The 22,920-nt window shown below is 39.3% G+C and overlaps 1 protein-coding gene across 3 annotated transcripts in view; it reads left to right on the forward strand.

Annotated features, from left to right (window-relative positions):
• The window catches only part of MTM1 (myotubularin 1), a 99,921-nt gene that overhangs the window by 69,899 nt on the left and 7,102 nt on the right, over positions 1-22,920 (forward strand). For all 3 annotated transcript variants that reach the window (XM_072626743.1, XM_072626742.1, XM_072626741.1), the window contains exons 7-13: positions 1,278-1,361; positions 5,720-5,869; positions 12,716-12,904; positions 16,371-16,556; positions 18,570-18,776; positions 20,461-20,553; positions 21,908-22,021. In XM_072626743.1, the coding sequence (XP_072482844.1) occupies positions 1,278-1,361; positions 5,720-5,869; positions 12,716-12,904; positions 16,371-16,556; positions 18,570-18,776; positions 20,461-20,553; positions 21,908-22,021 (1,023 nt within the window). The remainder of the gene's footprint in view (positions 1-1,277; positions 1,362-5,719; positions 5,870-12,715; positions 12,905-16,370; positions 16,557-18,569; positions 18,777-20,460; positions 20,554-21,907; positions 22,022-22,920) is intronic.

Consider the following 22,920-nt stretch of genomic DNA (forward strand, 5'->3'; position numbering starts at 1 on the left):
CCATATAACATGGGCGAGTCGTTGGATGATTTCCCTTGCTGTAGCAAGGGGATATCTTGTGGCAGTTTTGTAAGGTTATTAAAGAGACATATTGGAGTGCCTTGAGCTTCTTCAAAGAAAAGTGCTGCTCTGTAAAGTTGCTTATTCTTATTGATATAACCATGAGCATGTTTTGAAAAAGTATTCATTGAAAACTTGTAGGATGTAAGAGTGTGGAGCATAATCAAGAATGCAGCTTAACTTGAAACATGCAAAATATTGAAAAGGAGTTACAATAATCGAAATTTGCGGGGATCATTTCATTCTGTTGTCATTCTCTCACTTTAATAAATGGTTCATTTAAATTTGTGTTCCTCCAGTTTCCATTTGGTTTCCCCTAATGGTTTGAGACATTTTGCCTAAAGTTGCTTAGTTTTACAAAACTTTCTAGATATTTTTCTAAGTTTTCATCTGAGCTGTATTAGTGAAGCTAGTTTGGGATTTCCCCTGCTCCATAAAAGTTTTCCTCCGCCTTAACTTGATGTGGAGGTGACATCCTAGGTTCCCAAGATCTGTACTAGCAGTGTAGTCTTCCACAGGTTCTAAAAAGCTAATGGAGCTCCTGGTATAGACCCAGAAGTGGACTGTATGTCTGTTGTCCGAGGACCAATGTGTCTAAATTTGGAGGGGCTCATCACCAGAAAGCTGATCACAAAGTGAAGAACTTTTAAAAAATAGATTCTTGAATTGTGGTTGAGTTGTACTCTAGGGAGGAGTTATACTTTGCTCTGATAAAGAAAATAGCTTCCACTGATGAAGGTATGGATCCTAAGAGTCAGGTTAATAGAAGTCACAATTTTAAAAGACTTTAAAATTAATGATAGATAAGTTAGTAGACTCGCCAGTTGTGAGAGAACAGCAACTTATTTTAAACATTTTTGCTCTGGAAACAAAAAACCTTCTGAATAATGATTTGGTGAATCAGGAAAAGGACAGAATCAATTAATAAGTAAAAACCTTTCTGAACAAGACTCAACATTATTTGCTGGTGTTTTTAAAATGCTTTTAATGCTGTCCCCGCCCCGCCCCCCCCTCCCCCATGGCTATTGTTGTTAATTTCTCCTACTTTAAATGTCGTATGCCTGGCTAAAAAAAATAACTTCGGTTGCTTAAACATTGCATATCTAAAAGCATCTATAGAAATTTGAGGGGAAAAATTTTTTAATTACATGATATGTTAAGACATCATTAGTTCCCCTGCTGTAGACATTAAATGCTTTTCTGTTGTCCTTCCCTAGCCATTATTTGCTTTTTTAAATGAAGAAAAGTTTCCTGAAAATGGATGGATGGTATATAATCCCATTGAAGAATATAGAAGGCAGGTAAGTTGATAAGTAGTTAAATGGTTCTTATATAGCAAATGACAAAAAAAAATAGTAAGCTACAATAAAAATACACATTATAATGATCTATCATTTGTCATGTTCTTTGGAAAGCAATAGTTTCCTAACATGCTTCTGAATGGTAACTGAACAGTATTATCCACATTGCAGACAACATACTGCTCAGTTTGGTCTGTACTTACTCATACTGTAAATCTAGCATATTCCCATAGCTAGAGTTACCACTTTACCAGGGATCATATTGATTCCATTTCTTAACTTTTCTCCCTGCACCATTGAGGAAGGTCTTTGTTTTATGCATAAAATAAATTATGGGCCACTGTCATAGCTAAGTCTTTCACACTTAGCTACTTGATATTTTATTTTTTATTTCTGCATTAGTGCTTTAGTTTGAGAGCCTAACTTTTCTTTCTATACACTGGCTACTATACTATATTTCTATACTATACACTACTGACTGGTGGCTAATAATAGACCTTTTCCATACAAATTTGGCAAAGTTAAATAAACTGTTTTCATGAAGTTTCTTGCTCTCATAGCTTCTTATCAAGAAGACAGTTTGATGAAAGTACGTTGTTATTGGCACAAACAAGCTTTAACATTTCATTTGTCCTTTAGCACATTTTGATGTGTGTTAGTCTCATGAACCTCACAAAAACTCTTTGAGTTTAGAATTGGGGGTGCTGAGTCTAAGTTACTTAAAGGTATTATTATTCCTATTTTTTCAGCTAATGAAACAGATTAGGAGAGGGTGACATCCTGGTACAGTAGAAAGAGTGTTAGGCATGGTGTCAGAAGGCATGGGTTTGAATCCCACCCTCATGCCTTGTCAGTTCCTTAGTCAAGGAACCACTCCTAATTGCTCTAATTTGTAAAATGAAGTGGTCAGACTGGATGGTCTTTAAAGGCTCCTTTCAGCTTAAATCTACAAGCTTGTGAGCAAAGAATAATGAAAAGGAAAGTGCCATTCCACCACTGCATCATATTGGAACAGTGTTCATGTCCAATCTTCTTTTCACAACTCCCTGGTTTCTCTAAGATTCTCAAGAGCCAGACCTAGGGCTGAAGGTTGCCTTCAATACTTACTTAGCTAAGTGACTGTGAGGAAAGGTCTTTTCATCTCTGAACCTCAATTTCTTCATTTGTAAAATGAGAATAATACTGTTTCTAACAGCCTGCTCCAGAGGGTCATGGTGGGGAAAGTGCTTTGTAAACCTTTATGTGTCAGAGAAATGGGAATTATTGTTTAAGAGTCTCTTACACTTGTATGTGTTTTTAGGTAGGAAATTAGTTACATTAGGACCCAAACCTGATGCTGATATGGAGAACAAGACCTACATCCACATAGTCCTTTAGGATTTTAGTGAAGAGAGGTCTAAGATGTCCATCTTCTGTAAAGAAGAGGTGTGATTCCGTACACAAGAATAAAGTCCAAATGGGTACATGATTTAGGTATAAAGATTGATACCATGAATAAACTGGAGAAGCAAGGAATAGTGTATTTATCAGATCTATGGAGAAGGGAAGAATTCTTTACTAAAGGAGAGATAGAATGCATTATGAAATGCAAAATGGATAACTTTGATTACATTAAACTGAGAAGTTTTTGCACAACCAAACCCAATGCAACCAAAATCCGGAGGGATGTAGTAAATTGGGAAAGAATTTTTACAGCTAAGCTCGGGGATAAAGGCCTCATTTCTAGAATATATAGAGAACTGATCCAAATGTATAATCATACAAGTCATTCCCCAATTGATAAATGGTCAAAGGATATGAACAGGCAATTTTCAGAGGAAGAGGTTAAGGCTATCTATAATCATATGAAAAAATGCTCTAAATCACTATTGGTTAGAGAGATGCAAATCAAAACAACTCTGAGGTACCACATCACACCTATAAGATTGGCAAACATGACAGAACAAGAAAATGATAAATGCTGGAGAGGATGTGGGAGAGTTGGAACACTAATTCATTGTTGGTGGAGCTGCGAGCGCATCCAACCATTCTGGAGAGCAATTTGGAACTATGCCCAAAGGGCTACAAAAATGTGCATACCCTTTGACCCAGCAATATCGCTACTAGGACTATATCCCCAAGAGATCATAAAAATGGGAAAGGGTCCCACATGTACAAAAATATTTATAGCAGCACTCTATGTAGTTGCCAAAAACTGGAAGTCAAGGGGATGTCCATCAATTGGGGAATGGCTGAATAAATTATGGTATATGAATGTAATGGAGTACTATTGTGCCATAAGAAATGATGAACAAGAAGACTTCAGAGAGGCCTGGAAGGACTTATATGACCTGATGCTGAGTGAAAGGAGCAGAACCAGGAGAACTTTATGCACAGCAACAACCACAGTGTGTGAGAGTTTTTTCTGGTAGACTTAGATTTTTGTAACAACACAAGAACTTCTTACCAAAAAAAAAAAAAAAATCCCAATGGAGGATCTCAAGGCAAAATGCCTGCCACACTCAGAGAGAGAAATATGGAAGTCACTCACATATTGTAGCAGATCATGTTTGTGTATGTGTATGTGTTTGTGTATCATGTTCTGATTTGTTATACGATTTCTTTCATTTATCTTAGTCTGACTACATAGCATGACTATAGTGAAAATATACTAAATAGGAAAGTATATGTAGAATCTATACAGAATTGTATGCAGTCGTGGGGAGGGAGGGGGGGAGTGGGGGGTAGGTGGGGGGGATAAAATCACAATTGTATGGCAGTGATTGTTAAACATTACAAAATAAAAATAAAATAAAATAAAATAAAATAAATAATAAAAAAAAAAAAAAAAGAAGAGGTGTGATTTTGACCCTTCATATCACTAGGTCTTGGATATTTAGAGCAAAGTACTATCTCATGAAACTTTCTGTTTTTCCTAATCATGACTATATCTTTTTAAAAATCATTTGGAGTCATAGGATAAGTTTCAGGACTCAAACCCAAATGTTTTATATTTGTGCTTTTTTATTATCTATAATCTTCTGAAATGAAAAATTGATCTGTCTGAAGGAAATTCTAGACCTTAGGACCTTAGGAGAACTCATCTGTATTCCTTTGTTGGTTGTTTTCTACACTTTGGACACTGGATCATCACTTGGTTTGTCATCAGATCTAATGTGCTGGAATTTTGTGTTTGAGTGTTAAGTTCTGAAAACAGTCTATGCGAGGCATTTATTAGATTCCATAAAGGAATCCAATTTGGAATTCAGTTGTGTGGTGATTTGTTATACCATTCGCAATTTCTGCCTCTACTGGATATATTTGAAATCGAAAAAGAAGCTTCACTCAGACATGTAGAACTTGTGAACCATTTTTACTTTATTTTTAGAGTGTTAATTGCCCAAACTAAAATTTTTTTCACTTGGAACAACATACCGCTAGGTTCCAAGATTGCATGCATATATGAACTGGCAAAAGAATTTTGTATTTTTGTATTCTATTCAATCTTTTGTTTTTCTTATTCTCTGCTGGGCTAAGAAGTGTCCAAACTCAACTCCTGTTTGGTCCATAATCTCTAGGCCCAGACCTGAGGAAAAGGCAGAACTTCTACCCGCCCCCCCCAAGCAAATGCCCTTACTCACTCTACTTCTTGTGGGTATAGCAATAAAGGAAGGAACAAGGGGAGGGAACAGCCCACCCTCTTCTAGAATCTGTCTAGATTTGATGCCTAAATTTTATCACATTGCCACAATTGTAGTCTATTTAGTTTGGAAGTTAGTACGTTTCCCATACAACCACAGACTATAATCACTCCCAAACAATTTTATTTTAGACTCATAGGTGGCAAAGTGAGTCTCCCCAAGAGTTTCTCTTTATCTTTTCTTGATAGATATACCCTAGAAATTTTGAATAGATTATAAAATCCATACCCTTTTTGAAGGAGAGGAAACTTGCTGATTCTCATCTCTACCCTCAAATTGAACTCAAGGCTATTCATTTGGTGGGGAAAGGAAAATAGGAGTTTCATTGCTATTATTTAGTCTTAAAGTTATTGTTATCTGTATTATGTAAGTAGTAAATAGTAATTTAATATGAAGAAAGAGGTCTCAAATTCAAGAGAACTTCTGTAACTAAAAGGCTGCTTATGTGAACCATAAGTGTTTCTCTCATGTCCTTAACTTGTCTAATTGTCATTTTTGTAGCTTATCTATGCTAAATCAGTAGGTTATCGCCACCATGTGGTCAGTGCTTAGTACAAAACTAACACCAAAGGAGCAAAAAATAGTCGCAAGAAATGAAATGTGACTTTGAAGTTAAATTAAATGTGAAATTAAGCCAAACGTGAAATAATGGAATTTCCTCTTGTTATTTGTTTTAAGGGGTTGCCCAATGGCCAGTGGAGAGTATCATTTGTCAATAAACGCTTTGAAATGTGTGAAACTTACCCTTCCATTCTGGTGGTACCATATCATTCCACAGATGATGATCTCAGGAGAGTTGCGACTTTTAGATCCCGTAATAGAATTCCGGTAAGTCTACCTTAATAGCAGTTATCACAAAGTAACTTTTACTATTTGAGTTTTTCTATTTTCTGATAAATGAAGTTTAATTCCATAAAACTTCTGTTCTTGTGACCTAAATGAGCTTGAATTTTGGCAAAACCCATTATAGTAAAGATACTTTGAAAACTTATTAATTGGAATTTGTGATCATTTAAATGTGGGATTACATATTTTCTGGTCTCTAACACATGCTCTCTGTATGATCCTGGGTAAGTCACTGAAGCTCTCAGAAAATTCTCTGAGATTATGAGTTGTAAAATACTTGCTGGTCTCTATTGTTAAAAGGAACCTACATACAACAATGAAATCACAAATCTAAACCTCCCCCAAAAAATTTTATATCGTAGTGCTTATGAATTGATTTTGATCTGTATTCATCCTTATTACCTTACTAGCTGCTTTTGAACAGCAGGGGCAGATTGGAGCTAGGATGGAGAGGATTCATTCCAGTATATTTGATCTCTCACAATGATCACAGAATTTGAGAACTAGAAAGAACTTCAGCAGCTATCTACTTCAAACCAAAAGGGAATCCCTACTAAAACATACCAAATAAGTGGCCAGCCAGCCTCTGATTGAAAACCTCCAAATAGAGGGAACTTACCACTTCTCGAGACAGTTCATTCTGCTTTTGGACAACTGTTCATTCATTAGATTCAGCCCAGTGTTCTAGTCTCTCAAGATCTTTTTGGACCCTAACTTATCCAGTATGTTAGCGCTTAGTTCTGTGTCAACTGCACATGTGATGAGCATGCCATCTATGGCTGAATTGATTGACAAAAAATGTGAACCCACTTCCCTGGGGTCCTCCCTGAAGACCTCCTGCCACATCAACGTTGACTTATTCACAAGTACACTTTGAGTCCAGCCATCCAGTCCATTCTGACTTCATCTACTTGTATTCTTATCTAATCCATATCTTCTTTCTTCTTGTAATAGTATTTTACTTTTTTCAATTATATGTAAAGACAATTTTTAGCATTCATTTTTACAGAATTTTGAGTTTCAAATTTTTCTCTCTTTTCCTCTCCCCTCTTAAAACAGTAAGCAGTTTGACATAGGTTATATGTGTGCAGTCATCTCCATCTTCTTTCCAAGAGTAATCTGAGATACTCTAGCAAACCTCTGCTTAAGTCTAGGCAAACTACATCCATAGTATTCCTTTCGTCGTCTAGAGATTTAAGGTTAACCTGGTATGAAAGCACCATGCAGGCTCTTTGTTGTTTTGTTTTACATATGAAGTCATACAAAATTTATTTCCACATTAGCCATGAAGAAGAAGGAGGAGAAGAAAACTATGCTTCAGTCTAAATTCAGAGCCCACCAGTTATCTCTCTGAAACTGGATATTTTCATTAGGAGTCTTTTGAAAAATCGTTGTGGATCACTGTATTGATCAGAATGGCTAATTTTTTTCACAGTTGATCATCATTACAATATTGCTGTTACGATGTAAATTGTTCCCCTAATTCTGCTCACTTCACTTTGCATTAATTTATATGTCTTTCCGGATTTTACTGAAACCATCCCCTTCATCATTTCTTATAGCACAGTAGTATTCAGTCACATTCATATAGCACAACATGTTCAGCCATTCATTCCCCAGTGGATGGGCATCTCCTCAGTTTCCAATTCTTTGCAACCACAAAAAGAGGTGCTAGAAATATTATTGAACATATGGGTTTTCCTTTTCCTTTTCCTTCAAATTTTTGTGATATAGAACTAGTAATAGCATTGTGCTAGATAAAAGGGTATGCATAATTTTATAACCCTTTGGGCATCATTCTAAATTATTTTCCAAAATAGTTAAACTAGTTCATAGTTCCACCAGTAGGTGTATTGGTGCCCACGTTTTCCCACATCCCCTCCAGCCATGATGACTTTTTGGAATCGTTGCTTCCTTTTCCAGACATTCAGCAGCCAGCTCTAGAATTTTCCCAGGAATCAAAGTCAAGCTCACTGGCCCATAGTTTGCAGACTCTTATCTCTTTGCTTTTTTGAAAATTGCATTGGCATCTGCCCTCTTCCATTCTTGTAGTATCCTCCCGCTTTCCATGATATTTCAGATATTGACAGTGGCTAACTAGGTTGACTCCTGAGGAGCTCTTTTTTTAATCTTAAAAGGTTTATTGATACTCTGAGATGTACTATGTACATGATATTTTTATTGTGTAAATATTTTGGAATATTTCTCCCTGTGCAGATTTCCAGGTCTTTTCAGTCAGAAATCCATTCTGAAAATGGTATTTTTTTCAAAAGGAAGACTTCAGAAATTAAGAGCTTTTTAAGCCTCATTAACATCTGAGTCTGACAGTTCATGTGCATTAAAGAGTGTTTGTGAGACACAATTATGAAATGTAGACCCAGTGCAAATTACTTCTTAAATTGACTTTACTTCTTGGTATCAACAGGCATTTAGAACTGCTTGTTCTCCTAGTACCTAGCATGAGGCACAGTTGCAGGTGCTAGGAGTAGAAAGAGACAAGCAAAACAATCCCTGGGGAGCTTCTGCTCTAACATAGGAGACAACATGAAGATATGCAGAAATATACAAAATATGTACAAAGAAGATAAAAGGCAAGATGGGACTAGTGGCTTGGAGGCCTCATGCAGACATGTCCTTTGAACCAAGTCTTGGAGACAAGCAGAGATTCCAAGAGGCAGAAGTAAGGATGGGGAGTATTCAAGGCTTTGAGGACATCCAGTGCAAAGTCATGGAGACAGGAGATGAGGCATTGTGTGTGAGGAACAATAAGACCAGTATGGCTGGATCAGGAATGGGGAACCTGTGACTTCAAGGCCACAGGTGGCCCTCTAGGTCCTCAAGTGTGGTCCTTTGACTGAATCTAAACTTCACAGAACAAATCCCCTTAAGAAAAGGATTTTTTCTGTAAAACTTGGACTCAGGCAAAAGGCAGCACCCAAAGGCCTTGAGGCCACAGGTTCCCCACCCCTGGGTTGGATCACAGGGTATATAGAGGGAAGTAATATTAGAAGACTGGAAAAACAGGAAGAGATTTTAAATGCCAAACAGAAGAGTTGATATTTAACCATAGAGGTAATAGGGAGCTACTGTAGTATATCAAGTTGTGAGGTGATACAGTCAGCGCTGCACTTTAGGAAAATCACTCTGGTGACTGTGTGGAGGATAGATTGGATTAGAGAGAAAGTAGAGAGAGATAAAAGGCTATTGTCTAGAACTGGTGAGATTTAATAAGGGCCCAAACTAGGGTAGTGGTTATGTAAGTAGAGAGAAAGGGGTGCAAGCAAAAGAAGTTGTGGAGATTGAAATAGCATGATTTGGCAATTGATTGGATTTGTGGGGTGAGTAAAGAGTAAGGAGCCAAGGACTGCACTGAAGTTCCAGCCCAGGTGACCAGGATCAGAGTGCCCTCAACAGAAATAGGGAAGTTCAGGAGAGGGGTTGGTTTCAGGAGGAAATATCAGGAGTTCTTTTCTGGACAAGTTGAAGTTGAGGTACCACAGAATTTTGTTGTTATTGCCCAGCTGGAGCATAGGGGAGAAACCAGGCTGGATGTATAGATATGGGAGTCACCTATATCAAAGTGATAATCAAACTCATATGAGGTGATGAGGTCAACAAGTGAGAGAGTATGGAAAGAAAGGAAGGCCCAGTTCAGAGCCTTGGTGTGTGTCCCCAGTTAGTGGGTGTGCCATGCTTGAAGATCCAGGAATGGAGACTGAGAAAAAGTGGTCAAGATGTTAAGTAGGAGGAGATTCAAGAGTGTCATAAAAACTCAGGGAAGCCATTGTATCCAGGAAGAGCTGGTGGGCAACAGTGTCAAAAGCTGCAGAAGGATGAGGATTGAGAAAAGGCCATTGGTTTTTAGCAATTGAGTAAGCATTAGTAACATTGCCAGGAGCAGCTGCAGCTCAGTAAGTAGATTAGAAGCCAGATTGTAGAAGAGAGTGAGAGGAGGAGAGGAAGTGGAAGCAGTGAATGTGGCCAGCTTTTCCTAGGAGTTTGGCTGAGAAAGGAAGACGGATGTAGATACAGATGTATGTCAGCACACCTGTAACCAGCCACAAACACACACACACACACAGGATGACATAGCTGGGAATCAGGGAGGGTTTTTCAATATAAGAAGGAATTGGCCATGTTTGTATGTAATAAGGAACCAGTAGAGAAGAAGCAATTGAAGCCAAGGCAGACAGAGGAAATGCCTGGGAGCCAATAGCACAACCAAGGCAGACACCAGGAGGTCTTGAGGGCTTGACCGGCATGCTGGCTGACCTGATAGGCTGTGGAAGTGAAATAGGGCCTTGCAGGGAGGGGGGGAATTTTCTTTTCTGTTTCTCCTCAGTACTGAGTAAGGTGCCTGGCACATAGAAGGCATTTTTAAAAAAATAATCTAGGGGCCAGCTCCTGGACAGTAAGTATAATGCACTGGTTTGCAGTTGCTTAGTCACTGGGTTATTTGTGATAACTTGCTCTTTTTGTGTCCCCTTCTGTATCTCCCCTCCCATCCCTTAGTGCACAAGGGTCATCTTTTCATCAGACCCGAGTAAAGCTAGTGGGAGATGGTGTCATGGGATTGGGAGATGAGGGACTTTGAGGTAAATGCCCTTCCTCTCTAAGGTTACCTTGTACCTTGTCTGTATGTAGCTTGTAGATACTTACTTTTGTATGCATTGTCCTTTCCATTGGAATGTAAGTTTATGAGACACCTAGGTGGCACAGTACATAGAGTGCCAGGACTGGAATCATGAAGACCTAAGTATAAATGTGACCTCAGATACATACTAACTACGTGACCCTGGTCAAGTCACTTCACTCTCTTTGCATCAGTTTCTTCATCTGTAAAATGAGCTGGAGAAGGAAATGGCAAACCCCAAATGAAGTCCCAGAGTGTTGGATGCGACTGAAAACTCAAACAACAACAGCCTAAATTTCTTGAGGTCTGGTCTTTATTTTGCATTTAGCATGGTGCCTAGTGCACAATAAGTGCTTAATTGTTTGTTGATTGATTAAAGTATGAGATGAGGTTCTTAGCAGAGGGGGTAACCGACCAAATTCTTTGCTTTATCTGATCACAGCCCTGCCCTCCCAAGGCCACAGTGGTGGTCTCGTTAGTTTTGTTCTTCTCAGGCTTGTCAAAGCCTGAATGCCTCCACCTGACTGCTACCAGGGTGAGCCATTAGTCACAAAGGGACCTTGGGTATAATCTATGACTCTTACTAGAAAAACAGTAGATCCTCTATCAATGGCATTTATATATACATCTTTGTATGTAAAAGACAACTCAGATTGCACCTGCAAGTTATTCATTTACATTTGTCCCCTCAAATATTTTATAACAGAAGCTTGTTACTGTTCGCCAAGGTTGTCTTCTTAGTGAAGCTTTGTCTGAGCACTCAGAAGAGCCTCCCTGGCCTTCTCCATGTGGAGCCGTCTGGTTTGTCTTTCTCACTGAATCACCATCATTGGAAACTCGGGCTTACTGATGGAGCACAAACCAGAGACTTTCCCCTGTTCCTTTTTGGAGGCTGGCTTTTATTAGATGTGCTAAAAAGTAGTGATGAATCCTACCTTTCTAAGGATGTCTTTGAAGCTTATGCTTTATAGTTTTGTTTAAACTCAAACTTCTTGACAGTACCAACAAATGTGTGTACCTTTAGTTATGGGTCTAACAAAATTAATTCTAGGTATATTTGATTTTTTAACTCCATTTTTTAAAGAAAGCGTAAGCAGAAAGGGAAATTAGAATTATGGTATGACAAAACCAAATCACAAATACAATATACAACACTTCATTTAGCTGGCAGCGTGAGGAAATGAGCAGAATAAATGATTTATTCTCTTTAAATTGTTTTACTGTTTTGAGGCAGATATTTCCAAAACGTCTCCTACTTCCTTGTCCTCATTGTTATGAACATAAAATATTGTATTAGTTTAATACAGTTCTGCCCTCAGAAGATACCGATGTATATCAGCAGGTTGTTTGCCCTCACACAAAGTTGCTCAAGACTGCTGTGTATGCTTTTAAAATTCTTTTTCCTGCTTTTTTTCATTTTTAATTTTTTATATCTTTCATAATTTGTCTTTCCTTTCCTTCCCTGTCAGATGTTCCTTCTTGCTGCTATCAGCAAGCCATCCCCTAGTCCTCTCCTATCCCCCAATTTCCTGCTTCTAATCTGATAGGGACTGGGAAACCAAATTACTCTGGTTTATTAGTGCTGTGTCTAAAATGAGAATAAAGAAGCTCAAAATGAAAGATTGAGAGTTCTCCCTGGGAAGAAAGAGCCTGCACAGTAGTGCTGAAAATCAAAAAGTCATCATGTGTTCAGAGGTCTTTTGATTGCTGTTTTTCAGACACACACACACACACACACACACACACACACACACACACCGCCACCGCCGCCACCACCACCACCACCACCACCACCACCACCACCACCACCACCACCACCACCACCACCACGCCCCAACTTTCTTCTGGACCCTTGGCAATATTCTGGATGTTAGCCGCAAGGGACTTTAGGAGTTTATATAAAAAGTTATTTTTAAAAATTCTTCTTTGTTAAATCTATACCTGTATGGTAGCTTCAAAGGTACAATAAAAAAATGTCTTTTTAAATGATGAAATCTATTTGTAGTCGATATAATTCGGCCTAATCACACTGGGTAGTATTTTCAGAAGCATTCAGTGTTGTGGAGAGAGAGAAAGGCCATCAAATTGCATGTGAATAATAATGATTTTTGGCTGGTTGCTGTGTTTCACTTCACAGTGGCACACATTTTATTGTGGTGCTTCTCAGTGGCTGACAATTTCTGAACTTCACCTAGGTGCTGTCTTGGATTCATCCAGAAAATAAGAATGTCATCATGCGCTGCAGTCAGCCTCTTGTTGGCATGGGTGGCAAAAGGAATAAAGACGATGAAAAGTATCTTGATATTATCAGGGAGGCTAATGGACAGATTTCCAAACTTGCAATCTTTGATGCAAGACCCAGTGTAAATGCAGTAGCCAACAAGGTAAGCATACTGAGTCAGTGACATTACTGGAATTGATTTTTCTTAAAAAGAAAGTATTTTATAGGTATATGTTACATTTTTTGTATTAATTAAAATTCATAGAGTTCACAGAGCACATTAGTCAAAACTGGAAAAAAATCATGGTAATCATAGAATCCTAGATCTAGAGCTGGGAGGAGCAATCCAGGCCACAATCCAGTCTTCTCATTTTACAGATGAGGAAACTGAGGCTCTGGGGAGGTTAGGACCATTTAGTCCAGCTTCCTCCTTTTACAGCCCAGGAAATGGGAGGTCAAAGTATGGAAGTGAACATCAGTATCAAGACTGAAATAAGAACACTTTGGTTTGTTTAAGGCGAAAGTTTTGGCCACAAAATAGATTCTGGTAAAAGTAGTTTTGTGTGATGTGTTATTTCATGGTCTAGCCATTTAAACAACAGCTCTAAGGCAATTGCAATATTCTAGTCTTGAAGGACATTTGGACCCACTACAGCTGTGATGGTGTATAGGGAGTTACTGAAAGCTATCGAAATATTAAAATGATTATAAATCCCAATCCCAATCCATTTGGTGTGTATATGTAGTAGTATCTCAGTTATCTGGCCTATTTGAAGATGAGTCATATAAAATGATTTTCCAAATGACTGAAGCTTCTCTTTTAAGTGCTAGTCTTTTTTATTTTAAACGTTTTTGACACAAACCTTATAAAATGTAACACTCTTCTGCCTCCTTAGACTCCTGAAAATAAGTGAACATTTTCTTGATGATTAATGGGTGACTAATGGGCACCCTCTGGACCCATTGAGGTGTGAAAGGCTGCACCAAATGGCTCCAGGTAGCATGGTGGTGGTTTGGTTTGGTTTTTTTCCTTGTGTCTACCCTTGATACTTTTGTCTCAGGGCAGGTGGCAGTGGGCCCTCTCCCCTGATAGCCCTTGGGTTGTCAGCTGTCATTTCTTACTACTGTCCTTTTGCCTCCATCAAACAGGCCTCTGATTTGCCTTTTTAGAATGTGCTGGTCCTAGTCTGCTATAGGCTAAGAAAAGACACAGCCACACTTGTCATACTTGTTTCTGCAATGAGTCAGTGGGCTGTGAGGGTACCAGCTTGGCAATATCTACTTTGGGTGCTCAGAGAATTTTTTTTCCTCTCTGGATAGCTGGGATTGCTGGACAAGTGGCCAAGGGATAAGTGAAGTTTTACTCTACATATGTACCTCTGTTTGTCAGAGGATAATAATGCATACAGCAACCACCTTGCGAGGGTTGTTAGAATGTAGTAGAATCCTGAGCTCTGGATTTGGAGTGAGAGGTACCAGGGTTTGACCTCTGGTTCTGCCACTTACCTGTCATTTAACCTTGCTGTGCCTCAGTTCCCTCATCTGTAAAATGAAGGAGCTGGACTAGCCGACTTCCAGAGTGTCTGCTACCTCTAAGTCTATGACCCTGTGATAGTGTCTGGAATGAAAACCTTCAGGTGCTTCTGTAAGTGTCAGCTCTTACTCATTAATCCTGGCCAGGTAAGCTCCCCTCAGCGTGCTTCTGGCTACCTGTTTGTGCCATCAGTGATTCAGATAATTTTAAGATTAGTACAAATCAAATCCAGTTTTAAAGTGAGATGGCTGCAGTTGGAAGAGAAGCCCATAATGGCTTTCTAAGCCAAATATGGACTAGTTCTTGGGTTGGCCCCAGTTCCATAATATGGACCTTCTGTTCCTTTCTATCAGGATTTATAACACAGAGTTAATGGCATATATAAAAGTGTACTTTTTATTTCCATGGAAATCTTTTGTTATGCAGATATTTAAAACATCATTTCAGGTTTTCAAAAGGTAGTTGTGTACTTTAAAAACCATATTTGAATATGTAGAACACTTGAATCATATCTCTGTACAAATGCAATTCCATCTATATCTACATCTGTACTTAGTAAAAATTCACTCTCAGTAAATGCTGCAGGAATAAAGCTGCCTGTGATTGTGTTTGTTGAGCTACAGGATCTGAAGTTAGAGGACTTGGGTTCAAGTCTTCATCCTGCCACTCACCACCTGGATGAGTTTAACACCCGTGACCTGAAGGACCCAACATTTCCCCATCACTAGCTGCACTACTTTGGGACTCCTCTGACTTTTCCACAACACTACCCAACAGGGATCTTCCCCAGCACCCCCCAATGCTCAACCTGGGCCCCCTGTTTTCAGCTTCCTTTTGTGTCTTTTCCATTGTATTGTATACTTCTTAAGGGCAATTTTTTTTCAAATTTCTATCCCCAGTTTTTAGCATGTTGTAGACACTCAGTATTTATTAACTGACTGTCCCACCTGCCCGCATCCTTCACTCTCATTTTCTTAAACCCTAGCCCCCTCAAATGTCCCACTCCAGATCTGCCTTTCTCTGCCACTCTGCTCTCTAGAATACCTGCTTCCTAATTAATAAACTTATTATTAATAAACTTGTTTTCACCTGAAACCTTTTCCTTTCTCATTCCCTCAATTTTCTGGCATTTACTGAGACCTGGCTTCTACCTGTTGAGGAAAAGATGACCATCCCTGCCCACCCTTTCTGATATTGGTTGTACTTTCACTTGTATCTCCAACTCACTGGTTGATGTAGGGAGTCAGAACACTCCTTGCTCCACATGACCACTTTCAGACCTTCCTTCTACCACCATCATTCAGCACTGTCTCCTCCTCTAAGGTTCATTCAGTCCAAATTTATCACCCAGTCAAGATTCCGGAAGCTCAGTGTCTGGCTTAGAGGCTTTGTCTCTCCTTCCTCTCTCTCCTTTCCTCCTCCCCCACAGTCCTTATGGCTACTGCATCATTTCCCTCCCAGGGTTAGAAATAGACAGGAAAGGGAACCTTCATGTGACATGTGTTAAGTGACCATCCTTTTCCAATCAGATGTTTTCTTGGCAGCCAGCCCTTCCAATGCCTTCTTGCTCATTCTTTTAACAGGCAGCTTGAAGTTAGCATGTACTTTCCTTCTTTACTAGTCTTTGGTACAGATGATTGTGTTCTTTCAAGGTTCTTCAGCCTCCTCCCTAGGATGGACCAAAACACAGCCTGCAGCTCTCTTTAAACAGAGGGACACTAGGGTTTCCACACAGTGGCCAGATGAGCCAATGTTAGGTGGAGCAGATTTAGAAATGAGAGGCCAGAGTAACTGCCAGACAGCTTTCCTCCTTTCCTCTCTTTTCCTCTGTATTTAACACTGACCAAAAGATGACTTTAGCTACGTTGGTAAAAAAAAATCATTTGGAATATAAACTCAAATATATTTATTTCTTCCTCAGTGTGGCAGAGTGTGCTCCCTTTCCAAGGGAGGGACCTTTCCTTCCCCTATTTTTACATCTGGGAATTTGTGTGGAATGTGGACCTTTCAAGCCCTGACCCACTTGCTTCCATTCATTTGTAAGAATGTGTGATTATAAAGGCCTTTAAAAATATAGCATATTTTTCTTTGTTAGGCAACAGGAGGTGGATATGAAAGCGATGATGTCTATCACAATGCAGAAATTTTCTTCCTGGATATTCACAATATTCATGTCATGAGAGAATCCTTAAGAAAACTGAAGGATATAGTTTATCCCAATGTAGAAGAATCTCATTGGCTATCAAGCTTGGAATCAACTCATTGGCTAGAACATGTCAAAGTAAGTCCACTTTAAAAATTAAAATCAAAGTTCTTCTTTCACAACATGACTAATGTGGGAATATGTTTGATATGATTATACATGTTAGCCTATATCAGATTGCATGTGGTCTTAGGAAGGGGGGAAGAGAAGGAGGGGGGAAATTTGGAATTCAAAATCTTATGAAAGTAAAAATAAATAATTAAAAATTTAAAAATCTTGTAAAAGTGAATGTTGAAAACTAAAAATAAATTTTTTTTTAAAAATTAAAATCAAGGGCTTTTTAATTTACATCATCCACTAATTCATGAAATATATATATATTTGGATAAATGTATATTTGAATTTGTTACTGCTGTTCATTTATTGAAGACAGCATAGTATGTTACTGAATTGGCAGTATATGTTAACCCTGGAACCTGGCTGCCTGACCAATACCTTTTGGAAGCAGGACACATGGCTCAAGTAAAGGAATAAGTCCTGGTGGATCTTGATTCAAGTGATTCTTCCATTGAGACTCCCTCCCTGCCATTGCAATGAGATTCATCATGCTTTTAGAGTACCAGGAATCTCATCATACATTCCTTAGTGTATGATGCTTATATTGTTTCTTTTAAAACACTCTCTCTAGCCTGGGATTGTGGTATTTGATAGGAAGGGAAAATATTTCCAAGAAGGAAAGAACTGTATTTAGTGACTGATTGGAGGTAGGGAGAGAAGGAAAGGGAGGAAAGAATGAAGACTAAGGCTTTCAGACTAGATAGTAAGAATGGTAAAACCTCATTAACAACAGTTTGATTGTGTGACTGACTTTTGGCTTTTCCTTGAATGATACTAGATTAGTGAGGTTATACCATGGTACTGTAGTCAAAGAATAAATAAACAGGGGCTTATGCCATGACCATTAGAATTTTGAGAGTTCCTTTCCATGTGACTGTTGTAGTGATGACACACACATCTGAATCGACTAACCCAAAGGCATGCCTGTCCAGCTGCATGGGATTGCCTGAATAGTGTGTGTTTTTCACACATTTTGTTCCATTGCAGATAGTTAGACCAGTCTTTTCCAGTCACTCAGGTGAGACTTTTGTCACGTTCTGGGTCTGGGGCTCCATGTGATTAGTACAGTGTCATCTGTATAGAGCACATGACAAACCCCATTAGGAGGGAATCCTTCGGTTTGATCTCTGGGTCACAGATCTACACGATCAGGCCACTGGCGACTACCTTTGGGAGGTATCCCCTTTAGGGATGCATTTTGTTCTGATGAGTCAGAGTTTTTTTAAGCTCAACAAACAATAAACTTAGTGGGACGCCCTTTCGTCAGTTGTGTGCCCTTCCAGCAAAGGTGTGGTTTACTGTGTGTGGGAAGTCCTCTGTGAAGGGCTTGCCTATTTTCTCCTCCCATTCATGTACTGACTATTGACAGAGGTTTTCAAGAGTTGAGAAATCAGCAGTTGCTGGCATTTCTCAGTCACCCTTTTCATCTGTCATTTTGTCCTTTCTTTTGTAGCCCTCACCTCTTGTTTGTTGAAGCTCCAGCACTGCTAAATCTGTTTTTTAAATCATTTTTTCTTGAGCAGAGATGTTCTCTGCAAATTTTGCTGGCCTCCCTCTAGGAAAATGCTGCTAGATCTGGTCTGCTTCCTTGTTCCTCATTGTCCCTCTGGTAACAAGTACATGTACTCCCAGTGTGATTGGACTTGGGTGCCATTTTAGACCAAGTTCTCTCGACTCATTTCTTCTCAATCCTTTTTTCACTATTCCTTCTCATAATCTTATTCATGTTAATACGTACATTCATGTAAGCAAATCCATTAGGAATTTTCCTATTTCTTGAATGAGTTTATATTGGAAAAAAACTAGCTGCCTCTACATGTCTAGATCTTCCATGCTTAGAAATCTCTCTGTTTCAGAAATAAACTACTTTTTAAAACAGGTTTTGCTGATATTTAGAACAAATTTTAATCACAGTAATATTTTTTCATCATCTTAATTATCGGCATTTAAAAAGTGCCTTTTTTTGTTTACCAGTTTGTCTTGACAGGAGCTATTCAAGTTGCAGATAAAGTGGCCTCTGGGAGAAGCTCAGTATTGGTGCACTGCAGCGATGGATGGGACAGAACAGCACAACTCACTTCTCTAGCCATGTTAATGTTAGACAGCTACTATCGGACCATTACAGGTTTTGAAGTATTGATACAAAAAGAGTGGATCAGCTTTGGACACAAATTTGCATCGGTAATTTTCTTCAAAGAAAATCTGTTGTATTCGAGTTTAATATTACAGGCATATGTGATGAAAAAACTAGCTGCTTAAAGCATGCATTTCCTTTACCTGTGGAGTATTACAATTCTACACCATTTGAAAGTGTACAGCTCCTCGGATTACTAAAAAGTGTTTCTAAAACCATGGTTTTCCATTTAAACACAACTTCACAGTTGAGTTCTTAATTGCAAACAACAAAAAAGGTTTTTTTCAGGATTGAAAATTTTCTGAAATCACATTAAATAAAAATAGCCACTTTCAGTAGCTTACAAATTATAAAACTTCACTTTTGTAGTCAGTTTAATTCACCCAACATGCATTAAGTGCCTGTTATTGTACTAAGTTGTTTTTAATCACCTTATTGATGATTCATATAGAAAGATATCATTGAATCATCTCATTGAGGCTTCATATAAATCCCATAGGGGACCAAAAGTTAATTGGAAAGAAAGTGGTGAAGAGCTATGTTTGGCTTTTGTTTTTAAGGGCAGAGGTTCATTCCTTTGTCCATGATCACAGGATTCTATATCTGATTCTGGAAGGGATTTTAGAGACTATCTGGCCAACTCCCTTATTTTGTAGATGAAAAAATTGAGGCAGGATTTGAACTCCAACCTTGTGATTTCTTATTGAGTGCTCTTTTCCCTGATCATATTGATTCTCTGGTTCAGAGTTATACCATCTAAGGACTGGTACAGCTAGGTGGTGCAGTGGATAGAACACAGTGCAGAAATCAGGAGGACCTGAGTTCAAATCTCACCTCAGACAGTTGACACTCACTAGCTGTGTGACCTTGGGCGAGTCACTTAACCCCAATTGCCTCATCCTGGGTCATCTCCAGTCATCCTGATGAATATCTGGTCACTGGATTCAGATGGCTCTGGAGGAGAAGTGAGGCTGGCGACCTGCACAGCCCTCCTTCACTCAAAACAAAGTCAAGTGCAAGTCATGTCATCATTTCTCTGATGGCATGGTCTTCTTCGGCAACGAAGGATGAACACACGCATCTTGGTAACTGTGAAAACCTCCTGGGCTCTTTTCAGTTTTTTGTATTCCTAAAGCATTTCTGTTAAGTAGCTTGTTCCTTTCTATCTGCAAGTGTCCCTGATGGTAAAAATAATAGATAGAGATCCTTCTTGTAATAACACAAAATTGTTACATTGTTATTGCTGGGGGTCCAGGTTGGAAACCCTTATATAGAGGAATACACACACTGAATTCCTAGTGTTTCAAAAGCCTGGGCCACCTGCCTTTTTCTGCATTGTGTACTAGTTTGTAAGCCTCCACTGTGATCCTTCTCCGATTCTTCATTGTGGTGTTAGAAGCATTGCACAAGCTCTGCTGCAGCGATCAGACTGGCCATACTGGCACTGGAGCATGCTGCAGACCAGGCTAGGGGCAGTGGCATGAAGGTTTTGGCTGTAGCAGCTCTTGAAGATTGTCTTCTAAGTGATAGGGGGGAGGGGGTGCTTTCGGAGCCACATCAGGAAAGGGAGTAGCTGTAACACTGAAATCCCAAATCCTGGAAGCGTTAAAGGACTTGTCTGTTGTACCTCTGAAAAGAAGGCAGATGTTGCTTAAACTGAGGAAGGCAAGTGAGTATACAAACTTGCTTCCTTCAAATTAGAATCAAATACCTTTCCTTGTTTCATTTCAGAGAATAGGTCATGGGGAGAAAAATTATGCTGACACTGACCGCTCTCCCATTTTTCTGCAATTCATGGACTGTGTATGGCAGATGTCTAAACAGGTAAGGCATGTATCAAGTTGGAGAGTGTCTTTCATTTTATAGTTCAATTTAAATGTACTATTACTCAAATACATAAAGAAACTAGAGAAGAGTATAAGAAAATGTGTCATAAAATGCACAATTATGTGGGATAGTCTATAAATGCTATGAGAGTTCAGAGAAGAGAAAAGGCAGTTTGAACTAGAAAAGCTGCAGCAAGTTTTTTGGCCTGGGGAGAGTAGGACTGCAGCTGTGTTGTTCAAGGACAGATGGGATCTCAGTGGGCCAAAAGGACAGAGCAGAGCATTCCAAACAGGGGAACTGAAGGGCCTTGATAAAAATGCTTTAGAAGGAACAATTGGACCAGAAAGTCTGCAGGGTAAATTAGAATGAGGATTGGTAGGACTCGATCAATCATCTACTTGGAAAATTAGAGAGTGGTTTTCATGGAATGTAGAAGGAAGGGTTGTAGGAAAAACATCTTGTCTCTAGGTATATCTGCCCCCCTGAGGTGGATGGAGGTAAATAACAGTGCATTCTTCAGGAGACCAGAGTTTGGCATTCTGCCATTTTTTTTAAGGTTCAAGATAGAACTGGTCACATTTTAAAGGATGAAAAATCTATCCCAGAATGTTTTGAGCTCACAAGCTTTTCCCATCATTTCTACTTTTACTGTTTCCCCAACATTGGTTCTCTTACAGGTAAACACAGGTGCTAGGGTGAATGGGTAGGGTTTTGTACTTTTTTGTCTAGCTAGAGAGGAAGTGGTGGGGGACAGCTTTTGGGGAGGGAAGCTATCTCCCCAGAGGAGATTCCAGGCATGATCGAAGTAAAAAGTGTTGGTAGGTACATGGCAAGAATTGGAAGAGGTAATATTTGGAGTTTCCCTTCTGGCTAATTACAGTCCTACTACTGTCTTTATAGTCAGTCTAATGACTATTGAAGCAATTCTTTAGGACACAGAATGGAAGAGGGAGAGAAAAAAACATTTCAGAAACATTTAGAATGCAAACTAGCTTCCTATGTGTGACATGAGGCATGTATACCTCCAGTGGACTGTGGGCATCTAAGGCCAGCCTTGCTCTGGATGGAAGGCTCTTTGGCACTCATGGCATTTGCATTCAGCTATAGTACTGTACTCAAACTCCAGGCAACAGCATTTATTAAGTGTTTACTCTGTGCCAGGCATACAGGCCTGGTCCCCTGTTCTTAAGGAGCTCACTGAAACAGCAAGCAATTTTTTTGCATCCTCCCTTCAATAGAAATGCTCATTTTATAATTTATCATTTTTAAAGTTACCTCAAAGACCAGTATCTTATTTTTTGTCTGTTCTGTGTGTGTGCCCGCGTGCATGTGTCCGTGTGTGTTCTGCCAGTTTCCTACAGCTTTTGAATTCAATGAACAATTCCTGATTACCATTTTGGATAATCTCTACAGTTGTCGCTTTGGTACTTTCTTATTCAACAGTGAATATGCTCGAGAAAAAGAGGTGGGTAGATTCCAATTCCATATGACAAACATTTATTAGTAAAAAATACTCATCTTTTTTTTAATACGAACTCTCTGGTTGTATGAAGTCTGCCATGACAGGGAATAATTTGAAGGAAGCTAAAGATTTTTTTGATTGCTTATTGTGTTTAGTGCCATTTGGTCATTCACATTCAATCTAATACCCCCAAAGAAAGTCACTTTAAGGCCTGTCATGGTAGTAAAGTGCACATACTCTGTGGCAGGCATTGTGCTGAGCACTGGGGATCTGGGGACAAGCAGAAAGAAGCTTATGTTCCAGTGAGAGAAGATAACACATAATGAAAGCTGAAGGGGGGTGGAGGGGACAGGAAGTAATGAGTGGAAAGAGGGAGAGAAAGTACCTGGCATAGTCAGGAGTGGAGCCTGGAGAGGAAGAAATACATGACTGGCCTGAGCACTTTCTTTGAAGTAAAGTTTTGGGGAGGAGTCGCCCAGTCAGAGGAATGGAGCACAGGGGCATGATGTACTTCTAGTGTGAGGAACCAACTCCAGGGTGGCTTCTGGGGCATGGAAGAAACAGTCCAGAGTCAGGAGTGGAGCCTGAAGAGAGTAAAGCATATACAAAATAGACGAATCTTTAAAAACTGACATCTCAAATCAACATGTCCAAGACTGGACTCATTCTCTCCCCTCCAGTTTTCCCCTCCCCGCATCATGTTCCCAGTCACCCACAGGTCAACCTAGAGGTCATCCTTGGCTCCTCACACTCTCTCACCTCCCATATTCATTCCATTGCCAAATTCTCTCATTTCTACCTTTCTAATATCCATCCCATATGGCCTCTTCCTTTCTCTGATACCACCACCACCCTGGTATAGGTACTCTGTACCTCACACCTGGATTGTCACAGTGGCCTTC

This window comes from Notamacropus eugenii, chromosome X, assembly GCF_028372415.1.
Source record: "Notamacropus eugenii isolate mMacEug1 chromosome X, mMacEug1.pri_v2, whole genome shotgun sequence".
NCBI classification, from domain to species: domain Eukaryota; kingdom Metazoa; phylum Chordata; class Mammalia; order Diprotodontia; family Macropodidae; genus Notamacropus; species Notamacropus eugenii.